General features: G+C 42.7%; 1 protein-coding gene and 1 long non-coding RNA gene across 9 annotated transcripts in view; one reads left to right on the top strand and one right to left on the bottom strand.

Moving 5' to 3' along the window:
• The window catches only part of tfa (transferrin-a), a 78,532-nt gene that overhangs the window by 30,151 nt on the left and 21,437 nt on the right, over nucleotides 1-26,944 (top strand). For 2 of the 8 annotated variants that reach the window (XM_035423113.1, XM_035423119.1), the window contains exons 20-23: nucleotides 15,020-15,075; nucleotides 15,988-16,151; nucleotides 16,442-16,592; nucleotides 17,050-17,219. In XM_035423113.1, the coding sequence (XP_035279004.1) occupies nucleotides 15,020-15,075; nucleotides 15,988-16,151; nucleotides 16,442-16,592; nucleotides 17,050-17,219 (541 nt within the window). Of the gene's footprint in view, nucleotides 1-15,019; nucleotides 15,076-15,987; nucleotides 16,152-16,441; nucleotides 16,593-17,049; nucleotides 17,220-18,159; nucleotides 18,257-18,405; nucleotides 18,595-19,042; nucleotides 19,194-19,945; nucleotides 20,011-20,565; nucleotides 20,748-21,861; nucleotides 22,055-22,370; nucleotides 22,619-26,944 lie in introns of those variants that run through there. The other 6 variants (XM_035423112.1, XM_035423117.1, XM_035423116.1 and 3 more) reach the window with 6 other exon arrangements.
• LOC118230258 lies at nucleotides 4,384-7,330 on the bottom strand. Its single transcript, XR_004765814.1, has 2 exons — nucleotides 7,234-7,330; nucleotides 4,384-4,877 (listed from the first exon to the last, which is right to left on the bottom strand). It is a non-coding gene; the product is annotated as an uncharacterized LOC118230258 (long non-coding RNA).

The raw sequence follows: 26,944 nt of genomic DNA, 5'->3' as shown, positions 1-26,944 counted from the left end.
CCCACACCGTCGTGACCCGGCCCGAGATGCAGGACCAGGTGGTGGCTTTCCTGAAGGACCAGGAGGTGGGCAGGACCAAAAAACCGTGCTCCTAAAATTCAGTACACCTGAACCGCAGCATTCATACCGTAAGAATGTTGACTAATAAATGAGGTTTATTCTGGGGGGTTCACTACAAAGGAAGCTTAACATAACCAGGGTTCCTTTCCATTAGCTGGCTTGACAAAACCTTACAACCGCAATCGGGTGTAACCAGTATCGTGAAGGCGGTTATCAACATGCTGAGTGAACATGGGCTTTGTTAATTGAGCTCTGTGCGTGTTCCCATAAAAGGGGCATTGTTGTTGACCGTACTCGAGCAGCTTAATTCTGTCCTGAGGAATAAAGACTAAAAGGACTAAATAAAGAATATAAAGCAGTTAAAATGGTTAAAACAACACCGTTGCCACCAACAAAGCCAGGGAGGAGCATTGGAAAAAAAATGCTAATCGTGTAAATACCTTATTTACATTACCATTCATAACAAATAGATCGACATACTTTCTGATTGTCCTTCAGTTTATTTCAAGTGACGACTGCACATTCAAGAGTTCCAAAACTTTAAACTTTATACAGCACTAAAATCTTTAAAATCTGGCCCGGAGCAATCACACCAAAATGTATTCACAATCTCAAGGATACACTGATATCAGTGGCTTATCACTATACCGTGATTAAGGAATACGTGGATATAGACATATATGGTCAAAGGAGCTTGCATATGTATTGTATTCCTTTGAGAATCTTTATCTTTCATAGAGCGTATCCTTGGGGAAAGCCAGCGGAATATGTTGGTGTAAATAATTTTGCCCCGCAAAGAGACCCCTGAGTATATCTGCACCTAGTTCTTCCCCCAGGAATGCCTTTAAGTACATACAGGTGTGATGTTCAGGTGTTCATACAGTATACTTTTGTAAATGTAGTGTAGCTTGCTATCCACATAATCTTGCTTTGTAGTATGCCCCCCAGACCTTGACAAAAAAAAAACTTTAACATAACATGCATGTGTTTCGCAGCCTATCCTGGTAGCTAAGAAATTTGCCCAGGTATTACAGTTTTGTGAGGTAACTTTAATACACATTCTCACACACACACACGCATACACACACACACACACACACACACACACACACACACACAGACACACAGGCCCAGCTGCAAGTAGCTAGTTTCTGAACAGTCTTTTGTACCTTCTCCCGTAGAGCCTGTTCGGAATCAACGGCTCCAACACTGGCTTGTTTAAGATGTTCCAGTCCAAAGGGAGTAACCTCCTCTTTAAAGACTCCACCAAGTGTCTCCAGGAGGTGATTAAAGGCCAGAGTTTCAAGGACTTCCTGGGGAAAGAATATTACGACGCTGTGACCTCGCTCAAGACTTGCTCCACCAGCGTGTCAGGTAGGTTTTGTCTCGACCATTTTCCCTGCGTGTAACTGAAACCACACTGGACCATCCAGTTAACTGATAACTGACACATAACCTGATAGCCTTGTTTGCATAATAACTGACACATAACCTGATAGCCATCAGGGTTTCCGCCAGTGTATTGCAAGCCCGGCGGCCCGCTGGGCCTAAGCATCGGGGATTTAAAAAAAAAAAAAAAAATTATCCATTTTTAAGAAGTTTTACTAAACTACAGTTACAGTGGGTCGGCTCAGTTGGAAAGCTCACGAGTGACATCTGTTGGTTAAAACGTGAACGCACTATTATAGTGCACTATATTAGGAAAACAGGTCAGAGATCAGTGTTCTTTACTCTCATTGTGCATAGAGTGACGTTCAACACTTGATGCTCCCAACTATCTCAAGCTAACGTTACCTAGCAAGGCACCATTTCTTTAGTAGGCTAACTAACCTCGTTACAAACTGTGTTATCACTTCATCTCGTCGGTAAGTACATTCTGTTTATATTAACTTAAGCAGTGTGTAGGTAACATTAAACTAGTAGCAAGAATGTAACGTTCAATACATTGTAACATTACATGATTTATTAATCGCCATCGAAATAACGACTTCACTTGTTTATTAATAACGTTAGCTTTATGACATTGATGTGCACGACAACGTGGTCATTTAGCTAACTTAGCTAGCTAGCCAAACAGTCAGTAACACAGATACATAGATATTTTGTTGTTGTTGAAATGCGCCCAGCATTCCAAGGCTGCACATTGTTGTAAGATTCAGTAGCCAATCAGTAGGCAGTGTTGTGCATATCCCGCTCTTACAGCTCGTTTCCAGCCCAAACCACTGCAGAGAGAGCAAACTTTTTTTTGTCAGTGACATTTCCTTCTGACATCTACGACGGCAATCGCAACCACAACATTTATTTTGTCTTTTTGTGTAGATATTTCCCTGGATAAAATCGCATGTATTATTATTATTTATTGGTAAAAACATTTACTTCATATCCAGGGAGATAGCCAACTACTTGCACGTTACATGACATGTGTAGTCATTTCGTAATACGATCTTGTTTCAGGCTAGAAAACAACCCATTAATCCAGAGCAATTGCCTTAGAAATTGTCTTAGAATATTTATTGCAAGAGAATGTATCAAGGCTAGCAGCCCGGATCAAATTTGTTGTGACAGCTGCCATCCAGAACAAACACCTGAGAGAGGCCGCCTGCGTGCGTGCCTCCCCCAAGGCGTTACGTCATTGTTTTGCAATGCGTAGCTGTCGTAAAAACATGCTGGCTTCAAGAAGCGGAATCGATAAGCTTGGAGGCATACGATTCCAATGAATGGGACAACTTGGAACCGGTTCTCGATTGTCATCCCTATTTAAATGTGCCCAGCATTCCAAGGCTTGTTGTAAGATTCAGTAGCCAATCAGGACTTTTTTCAAGTTTTTTTGTAGAGTGCAAAAACTTTGATATTATTTATTTTTATTTAATTTCTTTTGTTGTTGTTGAAAACACAGCATTCCAAGTCTGTACATTGTTGTCAGATTCTTTGTAAGACTATGCTATGCTGTAAATAGTTATTTATTCAACACGCATTTTTAAAAAAACGACTTATTTTTAACAACAATCACATTACGTAGTTAAATTTTCAAATCTCCAGTCAGCTTTTAGCACTGACTTAATGTAGGGCCCTATGGAATCTGTGTTACAGCTTTTTTAAATTCTCAATTCTGCGATTCCGTCTGTGATTCTGTTATCACAGAAACTATAGGGCCTTACCTTAATGCTGCCATCAGTCTGTCGCTGGCCTGCGCCGGGCCGCCATCAAAAAAGACACCTGGCTGCCAACCTGTTTGTATGATAACTGACGCCTAACCTGATAGCCCTGTTTGTATAACTGACGCCTAACCTGATAGCCCTGTTTGTATGATAACTGACGCCTAACCGGATAGCCCTGTTTGTATGATAACTGATGGCTATCCTGATAGCCCTGTTTTTATGATAACTGACGCGTATCCTGATAGCCCTGTTTGTATGATAACTGACGCCTAACCTGATAGCCCTGTTTGTATGATAACTGACGCCTAACCTGATAGCCCTGTTTGTATGATAACTGACGCCTAACCTGATAGCCCTGTTCATGCAATAACTGATGCCATGTTTTTCTCCCCCTCTTCTCTCGGCCCCACAGAACTGGAGAAGGCCTGCACTTTCCACACCTGCCAGCAGAAGGGGTAGAAGAGCATCACTCACACCCTCACAAACCCCTGTCTCTTTGTTACACTTGCAGTTGGCCGGCCAGCCAACCACCTGTACGCATGAGAGCAGGGAGTTCTTTACTTTGTTCAGCTTCCAGTTTGTAAGAAAAATGTGCAAACAAAACACACACACACACACACACACACAAAAACAAACAAAAAAATAAACTGCTTTTCCACCTTCTACAGAAACAGAACTTACTTGTATGTGAGTGGCACCTGTTTGTGTGCACCTGCATGTGTGAAGCCGGCACATGTTCACTGGTGAAGGGATGGTGTCGGCCCTGGGGGACACAAGCCCACCTCCCCCCCCCCTCCTTCCTCCCCAAAATTGTATTGGCCCTTGCTGATGCCCACCACTCTCAGTGACTTTAAGCAATGTTAATCAAATGGATTGACACTTGATGTGAACACCACTGTGACCACAATCGTGACTGTAATCAACAACCCCCGCCCCCATGTCAAGCCCCCCCCCCCCCCAGTTTTATCTGCGCCCCCCCCCCCCCCCCACAAAATATTTTTTGAATATTTCTAGGATCACCCCTACATGTGATCACTTCTTTACAAATGGGAAGTCATAATTAGCCTGTTTACCTCTGGTATGCTTTACATGTTTTTACATATTTTTCTGTTCATATATTCAATTTCTGAAAGGCTCAAGATAACTGCCAGGGGTGTCATTTGTCTCTATTTTCATCGACTGTTTATTTCAAAAAACGCGAAAAGTTAGACTTTTACCATGATCTCCACTTACTTTACTAAAACTACAGCACTGCACTCCTCCTTATTAATCTTTTCCTGACAAATGTTCCGCACAAATATATTGCAACTGGTATTTTTGTTAATGATCCGAGTGACCACTGTGCCACTGCAGCTATACGCAACACTAAGATCTCTAAAACCAACCCCCATTTTCTCCAAAAATGTCATTTTAAACATTTTTCAGAACATTCGTTTTTACACGACCTGCACTATTGTGATTGGGGCAGGATCAGTCTCATTCCAGATGTTGAAATGGCTTGGACTTTCTTTAGGGACAATTTCTTGAAAATCTCAAACAAACATGCTCCTTTTAGAACTTATAGGATTAAACTGGGTCTGGCAGGCCATGTGCTCCTGGGGATTCGCCTGGACTTCCACATACTTGCTGGTTAACAAATCTTCAAATGGCTGCACAAATCTGAAAATGAATGTGAGAATACGTGCAATGAGAGTTTCAAACTGGTACAACTAGAGCAAAGACAACTCGGTAATTACAAGCTCTCAAATCAACCTCTTACAACCTCAACTTTTGCAACAAATTTTTCAGTGTGCCTGTTCTACCAGCCAGTCAGATGAGCGAATTCAGGCTAGTTCTTATTTTGTCCATGATGTGGATTTTGTCATTTAAGTCCCACTTTTACCCGTTCATAAATTGGAATTTGCTTGCCACTGAGATTTTCTATATCCTTTCCCTGATCTGGATTTTTTTGTTTGCCAGTCATTAAAGGCTTGCAAGTCTATGACCTGAATTTTTTGGCTGGTGCAGGAGGTGGACTTTTGGTTTTTGGTCCAGGTACGGACTTTGCTAATGTTATTTTCACGTGTCTCTGCTCATGTTATTTTGACTTTGTGCTGTAGCACTTGCCTGGTATAGTCTTATTGGGATTTGGCTCGTCCTATGACCGTTACACTGCTTTTGGGCACACTTGTCCACAGTCCTTGATTTGTGTGTCCTGAATTGGAGTTTGCTGTTTGCACCGGTGGACACGCAAGGATTAACTAAAAAAAATGTTTATTTTATGATTCCAGAGGTTCCAACTGACGATGCCCTTGTTCAGCAATATGAATACTGAGCACAAGCAATATTGCATGCTGGACCCCTCACTTAACCAACATATAAAATATATTCATGTGATTTCATTTAATAATTATTGTTGAAAATGCAAATTATCAATTAAATTGCTGAATTCATCGATAGCTCAGTCTATGGTAAACTGGTGGAATCAACCAACAAGTCAAAACAAGCTCTATATCTGGTTTTAAGATTAAATCATTGAATTCAATACGAAGCAGTCAATTAGATTAATGAATTGAAATCATACTTTTTTTTTTTACTGAATGCGGGCTCACTACTTCTAAATTACAAAGCAGAAGACATTAAACAATTAATTTGGAAATACCAGAAGAGAGAGAGAGAGAGAGAGAGATAAGCCTGACCTTGCTAAAGTGTTACCCACTTACAGATTAAGTGCCACAGGATGAAAGGAAACCAGCTAAAAACACACAACCAAGGAACCACCACCAAAACAAAAATAGAAAAACTCTCCAAAACCAATGCAACACAACATCTTTAATACCTTAACCTTGACAATTGAAGCAGGGCTAAGCACTATGCTTTTATTATCAAAAGATTCCTGAACTAACTCTCTTTCTAACAAGATCAAACAAGAATATGTAAGGAGGTAATTCAGTTCAGCTCTTGAATACCGATAACAAGTATGGAAGTTTCTCTCTGCTTCTACAACAAGATATTTGCTGACAAATAATTGTCAAAGCCAGCCAGTTGTAACCTCCACCTTCAGTCAAAATATTTTCCAAATAACAAAAAATTGTACCACGTTGGTTTCCGCTTGAAACTGGAACTGGTTCTAAACATGGAGATTTCAACCATCAGGCCTCAACACCATTATCTGTATAGACATTAAGATTTTCACTCACTCTCTTAAATGTCACAGATTGCATTCAGACTTAGGCACGTAGCCATGCACGGTCTCTGACCCCCAATATGATGTCCTGTGTTTTCTGGTTTGTCTCTTCTGATTTAAAATTGCCCCAATCACATCTGCTTTGATGCTTGTGGGAGGGGAGGGCAGACCACATACGATTCACTGTTTCCCTCTCTAAGGCCATAATCTAAACGCTAGATAACCGACAGCACTGTGTGTGCCTTCAGCAGTGCCTGATTTTCCTGTATCAGACTGTCTAATTGGAATTTCATTGGTGTTACAGTAGTTTCCCTTTTTTCCGATCGCTTGCACTACTCTCGAGCGCTTTTGTCCGTAGTGCTTGCTCTGATCGTCCTGAATTGGACTTTGTTAATTGCTTGCATTACCTTGATGCTAGTAACTTGCTGAGTGGGTTGCTTGGTTTTGGACCCTGGCTACGACTCTTTTTTTTAAAAAATAATAATTTTTTTAATTCCCAGTCCATCCCTGCTCGCGCACCCCTGATCTTGTTTGCCGCTGTATTAGACGTCCTTTTATGTGTGCCAGGCAGTGGTGGACAAAATACACAACTCCATTACTTGAGTCAAAGTATAGAAACCCCTGGTCAAATATTACTCCACTACAAGTGAAAGCTGTTCAGTCAAATTTTTACTTGAGTTAAAGTACTGGAGTACTTGCTTTTTAAAATACTTAAGTATTAAAAAGTACCCTTCGCTCAAATTCCATAAAATTTCATCCGACCAATCCTTGCGTAAAAACTGCAACCACTACAAGCTCAGACAACTTCATAATTAGCAAACGCGCTACTGTTAGCTAACGTTTACATACCTCGACATGCTTTACCAGGTTGGACGGCGAGTTTTTGAATGCAGCGATGTAGTTCGCGCGCGGTAAGCAGAGCAAACATTTAAAACAATATGAATCTTTCTGAATTTCACAAATCTCAAACATGAACTTGAGATATGGCCATGGGTGCTCTGGTGGCGGAGAATCATCCTTATCTTCTGCCGTCGCCATCATTACCGCCGCCAAGTTCAAATTGAACTGTTAAATCACTGGTGCAACAACTAAGCACTTTGAACCTGACCGACAGCGTATTAGGAGTAGGCTACTGTGATTGGTTTTTCTCCTGTGAGGAACAGAACGTGTGGCCAATCGCATTTTAGAAAATTAAAAAAGATTCAACTGCTGACTTCAAGCTATGCTTCAAAGTAACGAGTAACGATAACCCTCATAGAAATGTAGTGGAGTCAAAAGTACAATATTTGTCTTTCAAATGTAGTGGAGTAAAAGTCATACGTTTCCCAAAAAATAAATACTCAAGTAAAGTACAGATATTCGAAAAATGTACTACTCAAGTAAATGCACTTCGTAACTGTCCACCCCTGGTTCTCGGTACTGGGAAAGCTTGAACAAACCGCGTTTTTGGGAAATTGGGTATTGGGGAAGCTTGAACAAACTCAGCCCACCCGTCAGGTATAAAAGCCGCGGCGCTGGCTTGGTTTTAATGTTCTCTTTTCTCAATCAGAAACAACGCCACACTCCCATAAACATGAAGGCTGTCGTGTCTTTGCTCCTCATTGGATGCCTCGTTAAATAATTTTACCTTCGATTCCCTTATGAACCGGTACAGCTTATAAAGTACGAATTATACAAATGCACGTTCTTCACATTTGTCGTTAAAAAATGACGAGGAACAATGGTTAGAATGACGATGCAACTGTTTGACCACTGTCTCTCCAAGTGTTAGCGCTGCAATTAAGTAGGGATGGAGAGTCAACTCCAAAAGAGTCGATTCCCGATTCCCGATTCCATGACGTCGAGCGCTAACTACATCACTTGAAATGGACACATGCAAACAAAACTACTGGGTGTTCACAGGTAATCATGAGCATTCATTAGCATACTTACTCCTGGAATAATTTACATAAAGTCCCCTGAAGGTCCTTTTTTTTTTTTTTGAGTGTTCCTGTGATGCTAGGGTATGCAACTTTGGAGAAATTAGCAAGAATGTGAAAATAAACAACAGTAAAAATGCACCCCCCTCTCTGCCCCTTCTCTCCCTTGCACAGAGCTATCCTGATTAGTTGTTGATTCAGGCACCTGAATTTGACCTGTAACAAATTACATTACATTACATTGCAGGCATTTAGCAGACGCTCTTGTCCAGAGCGACGTACAACAAGTGCATGAGTTCAAAGTGCAGAGGTGCAGAAAAACACACTAGAGTGAAGTAAAGATCGTAGTGCCAGAAGTGACCACATAGATCAGGACTCCAACCCTGTAGGGTAACCTGTTCAGCAAATAAACAAAACAATCCTGCCAAGTACAAAACTAGCACTGAAATCACATTTGCCTAATCAGAATCAAATTACCTACCCTAGCTGTAATAGACATGTTCATGTATTTGTAAAGCACTTTGTAACTGCATAAGTGTTATAAAAAGGGTCAGCCCTCCCAGTAATCTTCCAAAATGACTGGATTGACATGGAGGAGACAACAAAGGTAGGAGACATTGTACTAGTATTTTTTTTCAGTTTAAAAAATAAAAGTCATTCTTATCTTGATAATCAACTTAATTTGTCCAAGACTAAGGTAATCACAGGCAAAATGTTATCTCATGTAAACATCAAGGTCCTGAAGCCCTTCTTAAATGTCACAGAAGAGATGTCGGCTGAACAAAATGTGACTGCATCCAAGGTAATTGTACTTATAAGGAACCTGCAAAGGTTTACCGCCACTGCCATTCAGAGAAATCCACCTGAAACCACTGGCCACAAACTTGCAGTTGCTCTCAATAAGTCTCTTATGAAGAGATGTGGAGCAAACACGGTAAGAGTTGTAAAGCAATACAGTACTTGGATATATTAACAAATTATGTCAATTATACAAACTAAATCACTGTATTTGTTTCCTATGCTTTTTAGTTTCCTTGGTATTGCAACTCTTCTCGACCCACGTTTCAAGAAACTGGCATTTGGTAATGAGAATAATGCAGGAGGAGGCCGTAAAATCTTTCTCAGCTGAGTTTGCAGTGTTGGTGAGAGAGGGAGGTGCTCAGGCTATGAATGTAGGGGCAAGTGTTGTTGAGCCAGAAGAAGACGACATCTGGAAAGAGTTTGATGTACGGGTAAGTTTGTGAGCCATGTACAATGAAATTCTTACGTGCATGTCTCCCACAGAAAAAAAAACATGAGAAACAATAACAATTACAGTAGGTAGCATATAGTAACTATTAGTGCACGGTTATTGCAATTAAAGTGCACAGTAAAATGACAGGTAACTATTGCAGTTTGTGTAATTGTATTAAAGTGCATAATGATCCTTATTGCATTTATTGTTTTGCACCATCTGCCAGATAGGAGAATTAAGAAATATGCGTTTGCAGTGACTGGTGTCCTTTATGATGTGGGCTGCCTTATTAAAGTAGTATGTAGTGAAAATGTCCTGGATTGTGAGGAGCTATGCAACAATAACTCTGAATGCACTGTGTGTGAGTGACTGACTGATTGACTAAGAAACTCACCAAGTAACTGAGTTAGTGACTGACTGAGAGATCAAAGGCAAGAGGAGCTGAAATTGACAGCATTCTATTTATTTATATATTGTTTGGGGCGACATAGCTCAGGAGGTAAGAGCGGTTGTCTGGCAATTGGAGGGTTGCCGGTTCGAACCCCGCCCTGGACGTGTCAAAGTGTCCCTGAGCAAGACACCTAATCCCTAACTGCTCTGGTGAATGAGAGGCATCAATTGTAAAACGCTTTGGATAAAAGTGCTATATAAATGCAGTCCATCCATTTGTTTGTTCTTTTAGGTCTCGCAACAGAATCCACACAAGGATTTCACAACAGAGGTTAAGATGTACTTTGCCCTTCCAAACCTTGAGAGGAAAATGTGTCCACTACAGTTTTGGCAATCTGAAGGCCACAGATTCCCCCACCTCCAGAAGCTGACCTTGAAATACCTTTGTGTACCCGCAACATCAGTCCCCAGCGAAAGGATTTTCTCCAAATCAGGAGAACTGATCTCAGAACGAAGGTCAAGACTCAAGCCCAAAAACGTCAGCATGTCCCTCTTCCTGCATTACAATTGGTAGTGTGGTACCCAGCATGACCCGAAGGTCCCTCCCCAATATGTGAACGTTTTTTTAATTTTTTACTATTGTACCATTGTATTGTATAGTATTTAAGTTTTGTACCATTTAGTATTGATTTTCATTTAAAACATTTGTTTTGTTTTACAACTTACATTTTTGTGTTGACAAATACATTTTTTATTGTACTAATGTATAGTATTTAAGTTTTGTACCATTTAGTATAATTTTTAATTTAATACATTTGTTTCTATCAATGCAGTGGTGTCATTAAAAAGAGTTGGGGGGTGGTTTTTTTCAAGCAGTGCTGTCTGTCTTGACATGAGACTTTCATGCGTTTACAATAAGTTTTTAATTTAATAAATTTGTTTTACAACTTAAATTTTTCTGTGTTGATTTTCATTTGGAATCGGAATTGATTGAGAATCAATTCCATCAATTCCATTACAAGGAGTCGGAATCGGAATCGACTCCAAAAAATGTGGAATCGTCCATCTCTGCAATGAACATAGCCTACAGTCGTAATGTAGTCGTCGTCTTCTCATGAATTGCTTGCGTTTACGCCGGTGACCTGTCGCGGCATTCAACCAATGAGCGAGCCTTGAATTTCCATTGTTGGAGCAGACCAAGGCAACTGAACGGAACTGAACACGGTTAGTGCGTAGATAGGGCTAATCAGAATTAATTCATTACAAATTCGTTTAAATTAAAAAGGTTATTTGATTCCAGAGTTTGGAGTCGACATTTGAACAGGAGTTTTGGAAAACCAAAAAAGTCGAGTCGAGTTGAGCCGGTACCATGTGGTGGAAAAGCGACATTAGAACCAGCAACATCTGAGCTACAAGCTCATTTTAATTAGTATTGATGTTGTTTTTCACCTTTTTGCACCTTGATAAGTTGATTGTGGACATGTACACAAATACTGGGGAGACTCAGTGTCATTACATCGCCGCTCACATTAAACACTTTAGCGTACCATTAACATACAGGGGGATTTGCGCGGCAATTCCAACGTGAAGAAACGACCTGTAGCCTACCAAATTGACCCGAAACAATTCCCTCCATTTCAGGAACGGCTCGCAAGCCCCCGCACACACGTGGTTGTGTTTGCCGCTGTATTATGCGTCCAGATATGTGGACCAGGTATTGGGAAAGCTTGAACAAACAGAGTTTTTATCCAGCAAACTCAGCCCACCCGTCGGGTATAAAAGCCGCGGCGGCGCTGACATGGTTTTAATCTGCACTTTTTCCAATCAGAAACAACGCCAGAATCCCACAGACATGAAGGCTCTCGTGTCTTTGCTCCTCATTGGATGCCTCGGTAAAGTACTGAACCTTCGATTCCCTTATAAAACGGTACATCTTATAATCTACGAATTATACAAATTAATGTTCATATTTGTCGTTAAAAAATGACGAGGAACAATGGGTAGAATGACGATGAAACTGTTTGACCGCTGTTTCTCCAAGTGTTAGCGCTGCAATTAAGAGTCGTGCACGGCAATGATGGGGCAAAAAGTACGATCATTAGAATAACCGTGTCAGGTGTGGCGCTGCTGTCTGGTCGCCTTCCCCCCACAGCCTCGGCACTGGCAGCTCCTCCGGTGAAATGGTGCGCGCAGTCTGAAGCAGAGAAGAAGAAATGTGACGACCTAGCGGGCAAAAATGAACTGAAGGACCTTTTGACGTGCGTGCAGAAAGAAGGGGCAGATGGTTGTATAAAAGCCATTAAGGTGAGTGGACGGCGCTGTCACTCTATCGCCGGCATCGATGGCGAAAAGTCTGATTGATGTGAATTTCAAAGCGTCTGTCGTTAATATACGTCTGGCTAATGATTAAAAACATTTTTGCTCATAACAGTTTTTAGTTTTTAGTACGGCTTTCAAAATGCATATAAAAAGCCCATGGTCGATTGTGCGGGTGAAAATAAATAAAAGAACGGTGCGTGCTGGTGAAGAAAGTAATGTATTTAGGAACAAAAATTCCTTCGTGCATTTTGCATCTCTCTCTCTCTCTCCCCCCCCCTCTCTCCCCCTCCCTCTCTCTCTCCCCCCCTCCCCTCTCCCCCCCTCCCCTCTCCCCCCCTCCCCTCTCTCCCCCTCTCTCTCTCTCTCTCTCTCTCTCTCTCTCAGGCTAGGGATGCAGATGCTGTTACCCTAGATGGAGGTGATATTTACCATGCTGGAATCGAAAACTACGACCTGCACCCGATCATCGCCGAGGACTACGGCCCAGGTAGGCCAGGGGCTTTCCGACACGGCAGTGAAGGGTGAAGGTTATGATAAGATTACAGCTATGTTGGTATCCTGAATCATAGGTCAATAAATTATATATACATGGAAATAAACACCATAGAGCAGGGGTCCTCAGTCTTATCCAGAAAGGGCCGGTGTGGGTGCAGGCTTTCATTCCAACCAAGCAGTTACACACCTGATTCTACTAATCAACCACTGGAGTCTTTGCTAAGGACCTTGATTAGTAGAATCAGGTGTGTTCCTGCACCCAGACCGGCCCTTTCTGGATAAGGTTGAGGATGCATAGCTGATATAACTCAAGCAGGGGGCTTGTGTGCCCTGTCTCGTTTTTTTTTCCTCAATGATAAAATGGCTAGGACTACAGTGGCCCACATTTGACTCCAGAGCTACTGGTTGAAAATTCCTGATATAAAAGATTGCAGCACCGTTAATGGGGTGGTGGGGCAAGGGGGAGGAGGGGGGAGTTCATGTGTAGAGGCAATCTTTTTCAACAGAGAATCGTTCCTTTGTGATGAATGGTATGATATTTGTTTCTTTAATCTAATACTGTTGAACTCTCAGTCGGTGATTACAGGTTCCATGTTGCATAAACGGACGGAGCGGGGTAAAGACACAGACAGTGGGGTTGAGAGAGAGAGAAAGCAGGGTGAAAACTCACTAAGTTGTCTCCACCCCCTTCCCCTGTAGGCTCTGACACCTGCTTCTACGCTGTTGCCGTGGCAAAGGCGGGCACGAACTTCGGGTTCAATGATCTGAAGGGGAAGAAGTCATGTCACACGGGCCTGGGGAAGTCTGCTGGTTGGAAAATTCCCATCGGTACTCTGCTAGCTCAGAAACAGATCTCCTGGGGTGGAATCGACGATGAAAGTCTTGTGAAAGGTGATCTGCCGCACTGCACTGTGGGCCATGTAGTTTCTTTTAGGCCATGCAGTGAAATAGGTCCAAGGAGACATTCCCATGATTTTGCCTTATTGTGTTGAGAACACCGGTGGCGGATGAAAAGGACAGGAGTGAAAGTCATGTTTGCCAGTGCGATGAAAATTGTCACAGTGCGGTGTGTGCAAGAATGTGTATAAATCCTTGCCTGTGTGTTTAAATGTGCTTACAGTACATTTCTGGGCATATTTCAGTGCGCTTTTAAACATTTTCAACATGCCTATGTGTGTTTCAGTGCATTTTCAAACTTGTTTTAACATGTCTAAGCATGTTTCAGTGCATTTTCAAACGTTTCAGGGCATTTTAAAACATGCTTCAGTATGTTTTTAAACATGCTTCAGAGTATTTTTGTCATGTTTCAGTGCATTTTTAAGCATGTTTCAGTACACTGAAATGCATTTTCCGTTTTCTCTGCAGCCGTGTCAGAGTTCTTCTCTGAAAGTTGTGTTCCGGGAGCTGACCACGATATGCACGCTAAGCAGTACAAGAACCTGTGTAAGCTGTGCGGGATCGACTGCTCCCGTACACACAGGAATCCCTACTATGACTACAGTGGAGCCTTCAAGTGAGTCCCACAGCGCCCCCTGCAGGGCTACCATTGCTTTCTCCTCTGATCTCTCCCTATCTACCCCCATGATCTTCATCCCTGGTCCTGGTCCCGAGAAAACTGCTGCCCGCCAGGGTCAGAAATGAAAATCTCTGGTTTACCGTATTGCACAGGGTGTGCAAACAAAATAATTTTTAATCGTCATAGTTATTAGGGGTGGCTGACTACCGACTATGGAGAATATTCTGTCTCTGACTATCACACAAATAAAGTTGGAGATTTCCTTCTTTGGAAAAATAGTTAGAAAATGGGAAACTAGTTAGAACATAAAAACCAGTCAGAAATTTTATTTTAAGTGGACGGTACAACTGCCTTCTCTCAGCATGAACAACGTGGTTGATGTACATTTTTCAGTTCTGCTATGTCCGTGCTGTGCCTGTCTTCAAACCATTGACATACACAGAAAAAAGCTAATGTGAGTGTTGGACCACATTGAGAGGGACATTTCAATATTGGCTCTATCCAGCATGTTCAGTTTAGGCTTTGGGGTGGGTAAGGAATGGGGCTGCAGGTTTCATTCCCAGGCAGGACACTGCTGTTGCACGCCCAAGTAAGGTGCTTAACCTGAGTTGCTTTAGTGTGCTTTGATTTGTGATTTCATACATGGATTCTGGGTTTTTTTTAATAAAAAAAAAAAAAAGTTAAATTTTCTGTGTGTTTGGAGTCACTCTTAAGAAAATAAATATGGGTTGTCGGACATCTTATCCTTTTCTCTCTTGTCAGGTGCCTGGTGGAGGGTGGTGGTGATGTAGCCTTTGTGGAACATACGACAGTCCCAGGTAATCACCAATTCACCAATTCAAATTGTGCCTTATTGGCCTGACAGAGCGCAGCGAACTGCAAATTAGTCCACTGGTGTACAGTTGTGGCTAAGCAGTCAAGATGAGGTATCTGGTGTTAACAGAATGCAAAAGAGAAGGATGAAGGATGAATATGACGAACAGCCCTGTTGTTAGCAGAAGGGGACCAAATCTGGCACTAATGGCGGTCCGATTTGCACTTGCTTGCTGTGTAATATGAAACATGTAATATGTGTTAATAAGACTTGTGTGAACTGATGACAAATGTGCTGATGCTGACGTCAATGCTCACGTTACTCTCATAGACCTTAAAAAAACCCAATATGGACAAAGTGACTGTGCCCTTACCCATAGACATTCGAGTGATACGCTGTGAATAGGCAGCGATGCAAGATGTCCCTGATTGGTCCACAAAATTTTCAAATATTCTCAAAATGATACAATAACTTAACGAATTGACACATACGGAGACACTAGACAAAGAAAAAACACCTATCGTTGATGTAAAAATGATTGACTTCATATTTTGACCGCATTGGTACTGTTGGCTTATAATTAATCTGGTGGCTGACAGACCTATACTGGAGCCAACCACACTGGCGCTAGAGAGCAATGTCTCTCAACAACACCAGGAAGTGACCTTCAAACACTAAGCCTGGTCTTGGCCCCTTGGTTACTCTTGCAGTTTTTTCTTTATGTCCTTTTCTGGAGAGAAGCTAGGGCCGTGTCTGAAACAGCTGATTTGCTTACTATTGAGTGTACAAGTTGCATACAAGTTGTACACAACTTGTGTACTCGGTAGTAGGCAGGCATGCTGTTTCAGACAAGGCCTACCAGTCACAGCATGTGCATAACTGACTCCGCCTCCTGTTTCCTACTTCCCGTTTGTAGACTCAGAGAAATCAAAATATGAGCTGCTGTGTAAGGATGGCACCAGGAAGAGCGTCAATGACTTTGCTACATGCTACCTGGCCAGAGTGCCCGCCCATGCTGTGGTCAGCCGTAAGGACGCAGACCTGGCTGAACGTATCTGGCAAATGCTTCAGACAGCCATGGTACACTCCTTACCTGTACACCTGAAACACCTGTGCTGTCCATCAGTCGTACCCTCGCTGCTCACCTGTGTCATGTGCAACCGACTCACCTGACAATGTCACATCTGTACCATCCTTCTTTACACCCGGGCCACTACACCTGCACCACTGGCCTGTACACTTGTACCATTCACCTGCCACACCTATATGTCTCCCCCCATATGGCTGCGCCAGCTCAACCAGAGCTTCTGTTGTGGAATGGGTGGTCAGGTTCTAATCCGGTTGTGTTTGTGCCTGTGTGTGTGCAACAGAAATTTTCCCTTTTCTCGTCCACCAACTACAAAGCCAAGGACCTGCTCTTCAAAGACTCCACTGTCAAACTGGTCCAGATTCCCAAGAGCACAGACAGCTTCCTTTACCTGGGTGCAGAGTATATGAGCATCGTCCGCTCGCTGCAGAAAGGTGAGACACATACGCACACACAGGCACACGCGCACACACATGCATGCATACATGCACTCGCATGCAAGCACACACATGCGCACACACACGTGCGTCCGCACACACACAGGCGTGCACACATACACACACACACAGTGTATCAGCAGGAGCCATATGCGCACACACATACACACACACCCGCATGCACACGGACACGCGCACTCACATGCACGCACAGACGAACACACACGTGCACACGCACACACGTACACACAAACACCCACGCACACAAACACACACACGCACGCACACACAAAGAGACGCACATTCACACATGCTCACACACATACACGCACACACACAAACGCACGCACACTCACTCTGACACACACCCATACACACGCACACAATGTATCAGCAGGAGCCATATCCGTGTCCGGCTGGCTCATTTGTGCTTGGCGGATCCCCTTGCCCACAGCTGGCACTGACATGAAGCGGGATGCCAAGGAGGTGAAGTGGTGCGCGGTGGGGCATGAGGAGATCAAAAAATGCGATAGCTGGTCCTCAAGCATCGATCCAGACTCTGGAAAAGACCAGATCAGCTGTGCTAATGCACCCACCGTGGACGACTGCATCAAAAAGATCATGGTATAACATGGTTCATTACACGGCTTTGTTCAATTTTCGATTCTGATTGGTCACTTTAGGCATTCAGTGGTCAGATATTACTTTATAATGACTGCTGCTATGCGTAACAGTCCGATTTAACCTAGAACTGTTCATATCACTCCGCAGAAAGACGTGCCACAGCTGACAACTTTTTTTGTGTGATTGTGCCTAGTTGTATGACTTGCGCTAGCTGTACGGTACATTCAATCAGATTTGCAGTGGGCGAAGAGAAAACTGACCTAGTGTTAGCGACATTACAAAAGGTGTGAGGCTGAATCAGAGGCTGGGGAGCAAATAAATGCCGGCGACACTGACAGGGTCAGGAGAGAGACAGTGAGCCAGAATTACAGAGGCAGAGCAGAATAATAAAAAATAAAAAGTAGTTGTCTTTCAGCTATCGATACAGCGGTTTTGTGTTGTCTGGTCCAGGTAGACAGTGTTATGCCATTGATGTCAGGAGACAGTCCGTTATTTCATTTTATGCTAATTTGTATTAAGGAGAGTCCGATGACCTACTAGTGGCAATTTGCCTTGTATCTTGCTCCAGCACCCCGTTAGCCGATGCTCCTGAATAGGCAAGCATGCTGTGACATGAGGCGGTCAGCTATGGGTAAATAATGGCCTTCACAGAGGCAAGCCCCCTCCCCTCTGCGGCTGCCTTTATTTCTCAATAGCTGACCGCCTCGTCAGGGATTATGCCTTACATAACAAGATCCGGTGTTAAGAAATGTAGATACAATTTTTTGGGAAGGACAGTTAAATTTCTCTCTTGCTGCTGCTTCTCTCTTCCTCTCTTTTCGTTCCTTCTTTATTTCTTTCTGTCTCCGTCTCTCTCTGGCTCTTTCTCTCTCATCTCTTTTTATTCATGTGTGTCTCTACCTATTTCTATCTCTCTTTATGTTTCTCTCACTCATCTCAGCGTAAAGAGTCAGATGCCATGGCGTTGGATGGAGGGAAGTTGTACACTGCGGGGATGTGTGGCCTGGTTCCGGTCATGGCGGAGCAGTATGATGAAGGTACCGGTCAAACGCAGAACCGCCGTCAGAACCACCTTCAGAACCACCCCTGATAGGCTGGTTTATCTGTTCCAACCATCTCTACATCCACCAATTCCCTCATTATTTATAATGTAATTTTATGTCTCTCTGTCTGTTTCTATTCACAGCTAAATGTAGTAAATCTGGAGATACCCCCACCTCCTCTTACTATGCTGTTGCCGTGGCGAAGAAGGGCACAGGCTTCTCCTGGGCTGACCTGAGGGGCAAGAAGTCGTGTCACACTGGAATAGGCCGCACTGCTGGCTGGAACGTCCCCATGGGTCTCATCCACAAGGCCACAAATGACTGTGAATTCTGTGAGTAATGTTGGGGGTCATGGGTCACAGGCCTGAGAGTGCTGGCAAAGTGTTATAGTGACACTGAAGCCATGAAACTGAATGTGTTCTATGTCTTTGCGTGAGCATGTGTTTGTGTGTGCGTGTCTGTGTGTGTACATTGTTTGGCTGCGGAGAGCTGGCGTATCATTTGTCAGCCGACAGTTTGGGTTCAGGTTTTTCTATTAATTAAATTTATGTTATTTATGTAAGAACAAAAAAGGGTTTTTACATGAGAACATTCCCATTAAAACAGTTATAAATGGAATGGCTGTCCCTTGTCTCATTGATTGGGAGTAGCCTTTCCAGCTGAAATGTAGTTCTGTGGGTCTGTGTTCACGGGCTCTGCATTGGACAACACAGAGAGAAGGGGGCTACTGCTTACCGTTTTTTCGCCGTTTGGGGGTTACGTTGCTCCCTCGTTTTACAGCCAGTTTCTTCAATGAGAGCTGTGTCCCTGGGGCCGACGAGGGGTCCAGTCTGTGCAAACTGTGCGTCGGCAAGGGAAAGTACAACAGGGGAGACATCAAGTACAGAGCTAGCACAGAGGAGCTTTACTACGGCAACAGCGGAGCTTTCCGGTACAGTAGGGCTGTACGGCCTGCTCCCCTCTCTGTGAGATGTGCACAGGCTGTCTCTCTCTCTCTCTCCCCCTATCTCTCTCTCACCCTCTCTCTCTGTTTTTCTCTTCTCTCTCCCTGTCTCTCTCCCTCTCCCTCCCTGTCTCTATCTCTCTCTCACCCTCTCTCTCTGTTTTCTCCTCTCTCTCCGTCTCTGTCTCTCTCTCCATCTCTTTCTTCTGTGTGATGTGCACAGTTCTTCACTTTCTCTATATTCTGCTATCAGTTGTTTCTCTGTTGCTGCACATGCGTGACGTGAGTAGACTGGTTTTGTTTTTCCCTCCCTGTGTGTGTGTGTTTGTGTGTGTGTGTGCGTGTGTGTATTGGTCCCTCTGTCAGTGATGTGTAAGGCACATTTATACTTTGCGTGTGTTACATTACATTGCCGGCCTTTATCAGACTCTCTTAACCAGAGCGACTTACACAACGTTTTTACACAGCATTTACATCGCATCCATTTATACAGCTGGATATACACTGAAGCAATATATATACTTAAGTACCTTTCTCAAGGGTACAACCGTGTCCTGCCAGTGAATCAAACCTGTGACCTTTAGGTTACAAGACCAGCTCCTTTCCCATTATACTTTGAGTCGCACTATGTGTGTGGTGTGTCTGTGTGTAATGTACTCCACTGTCTGTGTTATGCATTTGTTTTTTGTTTCTCTCTGTGTGCACATGATTTGTCTGACCTCCCTCTCCCTATCTGCAAGGTGCCTGGCGGAGAAGGGTGATGTTGCCTTTGTGAAACACACAACTGTGGGAGAGAACAGTGATGGTAAGAACTGTCTTTAGCACAGTATGGAGTCATCTATCTAAACATATACAAGCTGTATAGACTCTGTCTATACAGTATATAGCTGTATAGAAAAGTATTAACATTTCCATTTGTATATTTAGCAGACCCACCCTCAGTGAAAAGACAGAGAAAGCTTGCATGTTTTTAAACATAAGATCCATTTAAACAGCTGGATATATACTGAAGCTACTCTAAATAGGCTAAATATCCTTCACAACATGTGTTTGTATGTGTATGTATACGTGTGTGTGTGCACGTGACTGTGCATGCCTGTGTGTCCATGCATGCATACAAGCATGCATCTGTGTGCATGCATGTGCGCATGGGTGTGCATGTGCGTGTGTGCATGCATGCGTGTGTGTGCGTGCATACCTGCATGTGTGTGTGTGCGCATGCCTGTGTTTTTCATGTATGTGCACACTCGTGTGTGTGTGTGTGTGTGTGTGTGCGCTTGTGTGTATGCAAGCCTGTGTGTGTGTGTGTGCGTGCTTGTGTGTGCGCGCTGCAGACCATCTCATCCTAATCTCTGCCTAGGAAATGGTCCCTCCTGGGCGTCGGCCCTGAAGTCTGCTGATTTTGAGCTGCTGTGCCTTGATAATACAAGGGCCCCGGTTTCTGACTACGTGAAATGTCACCTGGCCAAAGTGCCCGCCCACGCCGTCGTGACCCGGCCCGAGATGCAGGACCAGGTGGTGACTTTCCTGAAGGACCAGGAGGTGGGCAGGACCAAAAAACCGTGCTCCTAAAATTCAGTACACCTGAACCGCAGCATTCGTACCGTAAGAATGTTGACTAATAAATGAGGTTTATTCTGGGGGGTACACTACAAAGGAAGCTTAACATACCCAGGGTTCCTTTCCATTAGCTGGCTTGACAAAACCTTACAACCGCAATCGGGTGTAACCAGTATCGTGAAGGCGGTTATCAAAATGCTGAGTGAACATGGGCTTTGTTAATTGAGCTCTGTGCGTGTTCCCATAAAAGGGGCATTGTTGTTGACCGTACTCGAGCAGCTTAATTCTGTCCTGAGGAATAAAGACTAAAAGGACTAAATAAAGAATATAAAGCAGTTAAAATGGTTAAAAGCAACACCGTTGCCACCAACAAAGCCAGGGAGGAGCATTGAAAAAAAAATGCTAATCGTGTAAATACCTTATTTACATTACCATTCATAACAAATAGATCGACACACTCTGATTGTCCTTCAGTTTATTTCAAGTGACGACTGCACATTCAAGAGTTCCAAAACTTTAAACTTTATACAGCACTAAAATCTTTCAATCACACAAATGTATTCACAATCTCAAGGATACACTGATATCAGTGGCTTATCACTATACCGTGATTAAGGAATACGTGGATATAGACATATATGGTCAAAGGAGCTTGCATATGTATTGTATTCCTTTGAGAATCTTTATCTTTCATAGAGCGTATCCTCGGGGAAAGCCAGCGGAATATGTTGGTGTAAATAATTTTGCCCTGCAAAGAGACCCCTGAGTATATCTGCACCTAGTTCTTCCCCCAGGAATGCCTTTAAGTACATACAGGTGTGATGTTCAGGTGTTCATACAGTATACTTTTGGAAATGTAGTGTAGCTTGCTATCCACATAATCTTGCTTTGTAGTATGCCCCCCAGACCTTGACAAAAAAAAAAACTTTAACATAACATGCATGTGTTTCGCAGCCTATCCTGGTAGCTAAGAAATTTGCCCAGGTATTACAGTTTTGTGAGGTAACTTTAATACACATTCTCACACACACACACACACACGGGCCCAGCTGCAAGTAGCTAGTTTCTGAACAGTCTTTTGTACCTTCTCCCGTAGAGCCTGTTCGGAATCAACGGCTCCAACACTGGCTTGTTTAAGATGTTCCAGTCCGAAGGGAGTAACCTCCTCTTTGAAGACTCCACCAAGTGTCTCCAGGAGGTGATTAAAGGCCAGAGTTTCAAGGACTTCCTGGGGAAAGAATATTACGACGCTGTGACCTCGCTCAAGACTTGCTCCACCAGCGTGTCAGGTAGGTTTTGTCTCGACCATTTTCCCTGCGTGTAACTGAAACCACACCGGACCATCCAGTTAACTGATAACCAACACCTAACCTGATAGCCTTGTTTGCATAATAACTGACACAACCTGATAACGTTGTTTGCATAATAACTGACGCCTATCCTGATAGCCCTGTTTGTATGATAACTGACGCCTATCCTGATAGCCCTGTTTGTATGATAACTGACGCCTAACCTGATAGCCCTGTTTGTATGATAACTGACGCCTAACCTGATAGCCCTGTTCATGCAATAACTGATGCCATGTTTTTCTCCCCCTCTTCTCTCGGCCCCACAGAACTGGAGAAGGCCTGCACTTTCCACACCTGCCAGCAGAAGGTGTAGAAGAGCATCACTCACACCCTCACAAACTCTTTGTTACACTTGCAGTTGGCCAGCCAACCACCTGTACGCATGACAGCAGGGAGTTCTTTACTTTGTTCAGCTTCCAGTTTGTAAGAAAAATGTGCAAACGAAACACACACACACAAAAACAAACAAAAAAATAAACTGCTTTTCCACCATCTACAGAAACAACTTGTGTATGTGAGTGGCACCTGTTTGTGTGCACCTGCATGTGTGAAGCCGGCACATGTTCACTGGCGAAGGGATGGTGGCGGCCCTGGGGGACACAAGCCCCCCTCCCCGAAATTGTATTGGCCCTTGCTGATGCCCACCACTCTCAGTGACTTTAAGCAATGTTAATCAAATGGATTGACACTTGATGTGAACACCACTGTAACCACAATCGTGATTGTAATCAACAACCCCCGCCCCCATGTCAAGCCCCCCCCCACAAAATATTTTAAATATTTCTAGGATCACCCCTACATGTGATCACTTCTTTACAAATGGGAAGTCATAATTAGCCTGTTTACCTCTGGTATGCTTTACATGTTTTTACATATTTTTCTGTTCATATATTCAATTTCTGAAAGGCTCAAGATAACTGCCAGGGGTGTCATTTGTCTCTATTTTCATCGACTGTTTATTTCAAAAAACGCGAAAAGTTACACTTTTACCATGATCTCCACTTACTTTACTAAAACTACAGAACTGCCCTCATCCTTATTGATCTTTTCCTGACAAATGTTCCGCACAAATATATTGCAACTGGTATTTTTGTTAATGATCCGAGTGACCACTGTGCCACTGCAGCTATACGCAACACTAAGATCTCTAAAACCAACCCCCATTTTCTCCAAAAATGTCATTTTAAACATTTTTCAGAACATTCGTTTTTACACGACCTGCACTATTGTGATTGGGGCAGGATCAGTCTCATTCCAGATGTTGAAATGGCTTGGACTTTCTTTAGGGACAATTTCTTGAAAATCTCAAACAAACATGCTCCTTTTAGAACTTATAGGATTAAACTGGGTCTGGCTGGCCAGGTGCTCCTGGGGATTCGCCTGGACTTCCACATACTTGCTGGTTAACAAATCTTCAAATGGCTGCACAAATCTGAAAATTAATGTGAGAATATGTGCAATGAGAGTTTCAAACTGGTACAACTAGAGCAAAGACAACTCGGTAATTACAAGCTCTCAAATCAACCTCTTACAACCTCAACTTTTGCAACAAATTTTTCAGTGTGCCTGTTCTACCAGCCAGGCAGATGAGCAAATTCAGGCTAGTTCTTATTTTGTCCATGATGTGGATTTTGTCATTTAAGTCCCACTTTTACCCGTTCATAAATTGGAATTTGCTTGCCACTGAGATTTTCTATATCCTTTCCCTGATCTGGATTTTTTTGTTTGCCAGTCATTAAAGGCTTGCAAGTCTATGACCTGAATTTTTTGGCTGGTGCAGGAGGTGGACTTTTGGTTTTTGGTCCAGGTACGGACTTTGCTAATGTTATTTTCACGTGTCTCTGCTCATGTTATTTTGACTTTGTGCTGTAGCACTTGCCTGGTATAGTCTTATTGGGATTTGGCTCGTCCTATGACCGTTACACTGCTTTTGGGCACACTTGTCCACAGTCCTCGATTTGTGTGTCCTGAATTGGAGTTTGCTGTTTGCACTGGCGGACACGCAAGGATTAACTAAAAATATGTTTATTTTATGATTCCAGAGGTTCCAACTGACGATGCCCTTGTTCAGCAATATGAATACTGAGCACAAACAATATTGCATGCTGGACCCCTCACTTAACCAACATATAAAATATATTCATGTGATTTAATTTAATAATTATTGTTGAAAATGCAAATTATCAATTAAATTGCTGAATTCATCGATAGGTCAGTCTATGGTAAACTGGTAGAATCAACCAACAAGTCAAAACAAGCTCTATATCTGGTTTTAAGATTAAATCTTTGAATTCAATATGAAGCAGTCAATTAGATTAATGAATTGAAATCATACATTTTTTTACTGAATGCGGGCTCACTACTTCTAAATTACAAAACAGAAGACATTAGACAATTAATTTGGAAATACCAGAAGAGAGAGAGAGAGAGAGATAAGCCTGACCTTGCTAAAGTGTTACCCACTTCCAGTTTAAGCACCACAGGATGAAAGGAAACCAGCTAAAAACACACAACCAAGGAACCACCACCAAAATCAAAATAGAAAAACTCTCCAAAACCAATGCAACACAACATCTTTTTCCTGTGGCCATCTTTAATACCTTAACCTTGACAATTAAAGCAGGGCTAAGCACTATGCTTTTATTATCAAAAGATTCCTGAACTAACTCTCTTTCTAACAAGATCAAACATAAATATGTAAGGAGGTAATTCAGTTCAGTTCTTGAATACCGATAACAAGTATGGAAGTTTATCTCTGCTTCTACAAGAAGATATTTGCTGACAAATAATTGTCAAAGCCAGCCAGTTGTAACCTCCACCTTCAGTCAAAATATTTTCCAAATAACAAAAAATTGTACCACGTTGGTTTCCGCTTGAAACTGGAACTGGTTCTAAACATGGAGATTTCAACCATCAGGCCTCAACACCATTATCTGTATAGACATTAAGATTTTCACTCACTCTCTTAAATGTCACAGATTGCATTCAGACTTAGGCACGTAGCCATGCACGGTCTCTGACCCCCAATATGATGTCCTGTGTTTTCTGGTTTGTCTCTTCTGATTTAAAATTGCCCCAATCACATCTGCTTTGATGCTTGTGGGAGGGGAGGGCAGACCACATACGATTCACTGTTTCCCTCTCTAAGGCCATAATCTAAACGCTAGATAACCGACAGCACCGTGTGTGCCTTCAGCAGTGCCTGCTTTTCCTGTATCAGACTGTCTAATTGGAATTTCATTGGTGTTACAGTAGTTTCCCTTTTTTCCGATCGCTTGCACTACTCTCGAGCGCTTTTGTCCGTAGTGCTTTCTCTGATCGTCCTGAATTGGACTTTGTTAATTGCTTGCATTACCTTGATGCTAGTAACTTGCTGAGTCGGTTGCTTGGTTTCGGACCCTGGCTACGACTCTTTTTAAAAAATATATATATTTTTTTAAATTCCCAGTCCATTCCTGCTCGCGCACCCCTGATCTTGTTTGCCGCTGTATTAGACGTCCTTTTATGTGTGCCAGGCAGTGGTGGACAATACACAACTCCATTACTTGAGTCAAAGTATAGAAACCCCTGGTCAAATATTACTCCACTACAAGTGAAAGCTGTTCAGTCAAATTTTTACTTGAGTTAAAGTACTGGAGTACTTGCTTTTTAAAATACTTAAGTATTAAAAAGTACCCTACATTTTCTTTTTAATGCCAACGCACTGTTGTATTGTTTCCACGATGCATTTACAGAAGCTAATTTACAGATGCATTTTTACTGTTATTAGATAGCAACACGTGATAGATAGCATTTCCTGAAATGTGAAACAGTTGGATGACCCTTCGCTCAAATTCCATAAAATTTCATCCGACCAATCCTTGCGTAAAAACTGCAACCACTACAAGCTCAGACAACTTCATAATTAGCAAACGCGCTACTGTTAGCTAACGTTTACATACCTCGACATGCTTTACCAGGTTGGACGGCGAGTTTTTGAATGCAGCGATGTAGTTCGCGCGCGGTAAGCAGAGCAAACATTTAAAACAATATGAATCTTTTTGAATTTCACAAATCTCAAACATGAACTTGAGATATGGCCATGGGTGCTCTGGTGGCGGAGAATCATCCTTATCTTCTGCCGTCGCCATCATTACCGCCGCCAAGTTCAAATTGAACTGTTCAATCACTGGTGCAACAACTAAGCACTTTGAACCTGACCGACAGCGTATTAGGAGTAGGCTACTATGATTGGTTTTTCTCCTGTGAGGAACAGAACGTGTGGCCAATCGCATTTTAGAAAATTAAAAAAGATTCAACTGCTGACTTCAAGCTATGCTTCAAAGTAACGAGTAACGATAACCCTCATAGAGATGTAGTGGAGTCAAAAGTACAATATTTGTCTTTCAAATGTAGTGGAGTAAAAGTCATAAGTTTCCCAAAAAATAAATACTCAAGTAAAGTACAGATATTCGAAAAATGTACGACTCAAGTAAATGCAATTCGTAACTGTCCACCCCTGGTTCCCGGTACTGGGAAAGCTTGAACAAACTCAGCCCACCCGTCAGGTATAAAAGCCGCGGCGCTGGGCTGGTTTTAATGTTCTCTTTTCTCAATCAGAAACAACGCCACACTCCCATAAACATGAAGGCTGTCGTGTCTTTGCTCCTCATTGAATGCCTCGGTAAAGAATTTTACCTTCGATTCCCTTATGAACCGGTACAGCTTATAAAGTACGAATTATACAAATGCACGTTCTTCACATTTGTCGTTAAAAAATGATGAGGAACAATGGTTAGAATGACGATGCAACTGTTTGACCACTGTCTCTCCAAGTGTTAGCGCTGCAAT

This window comes from Anguilla anguilla, chromosome 6, assembly GCF_013347855.1.
Source record: "Anguilla anguilla isolate fAngAng1 chromosome 6, fAngAng1.pri, whole genome shotgun sequence".
Lineage (NCBI taxonomy): Eukaryota > Metazoa > Chordata > Actinopteri > Anguilliformes > Anguillidae > Anguilla > Anguilla anguilla.
The sequence above is the reverse complement of the archived record's forward strand: the minus strand, read 5'-3'. Positions and strand labels throughout refer to the sequence as shown.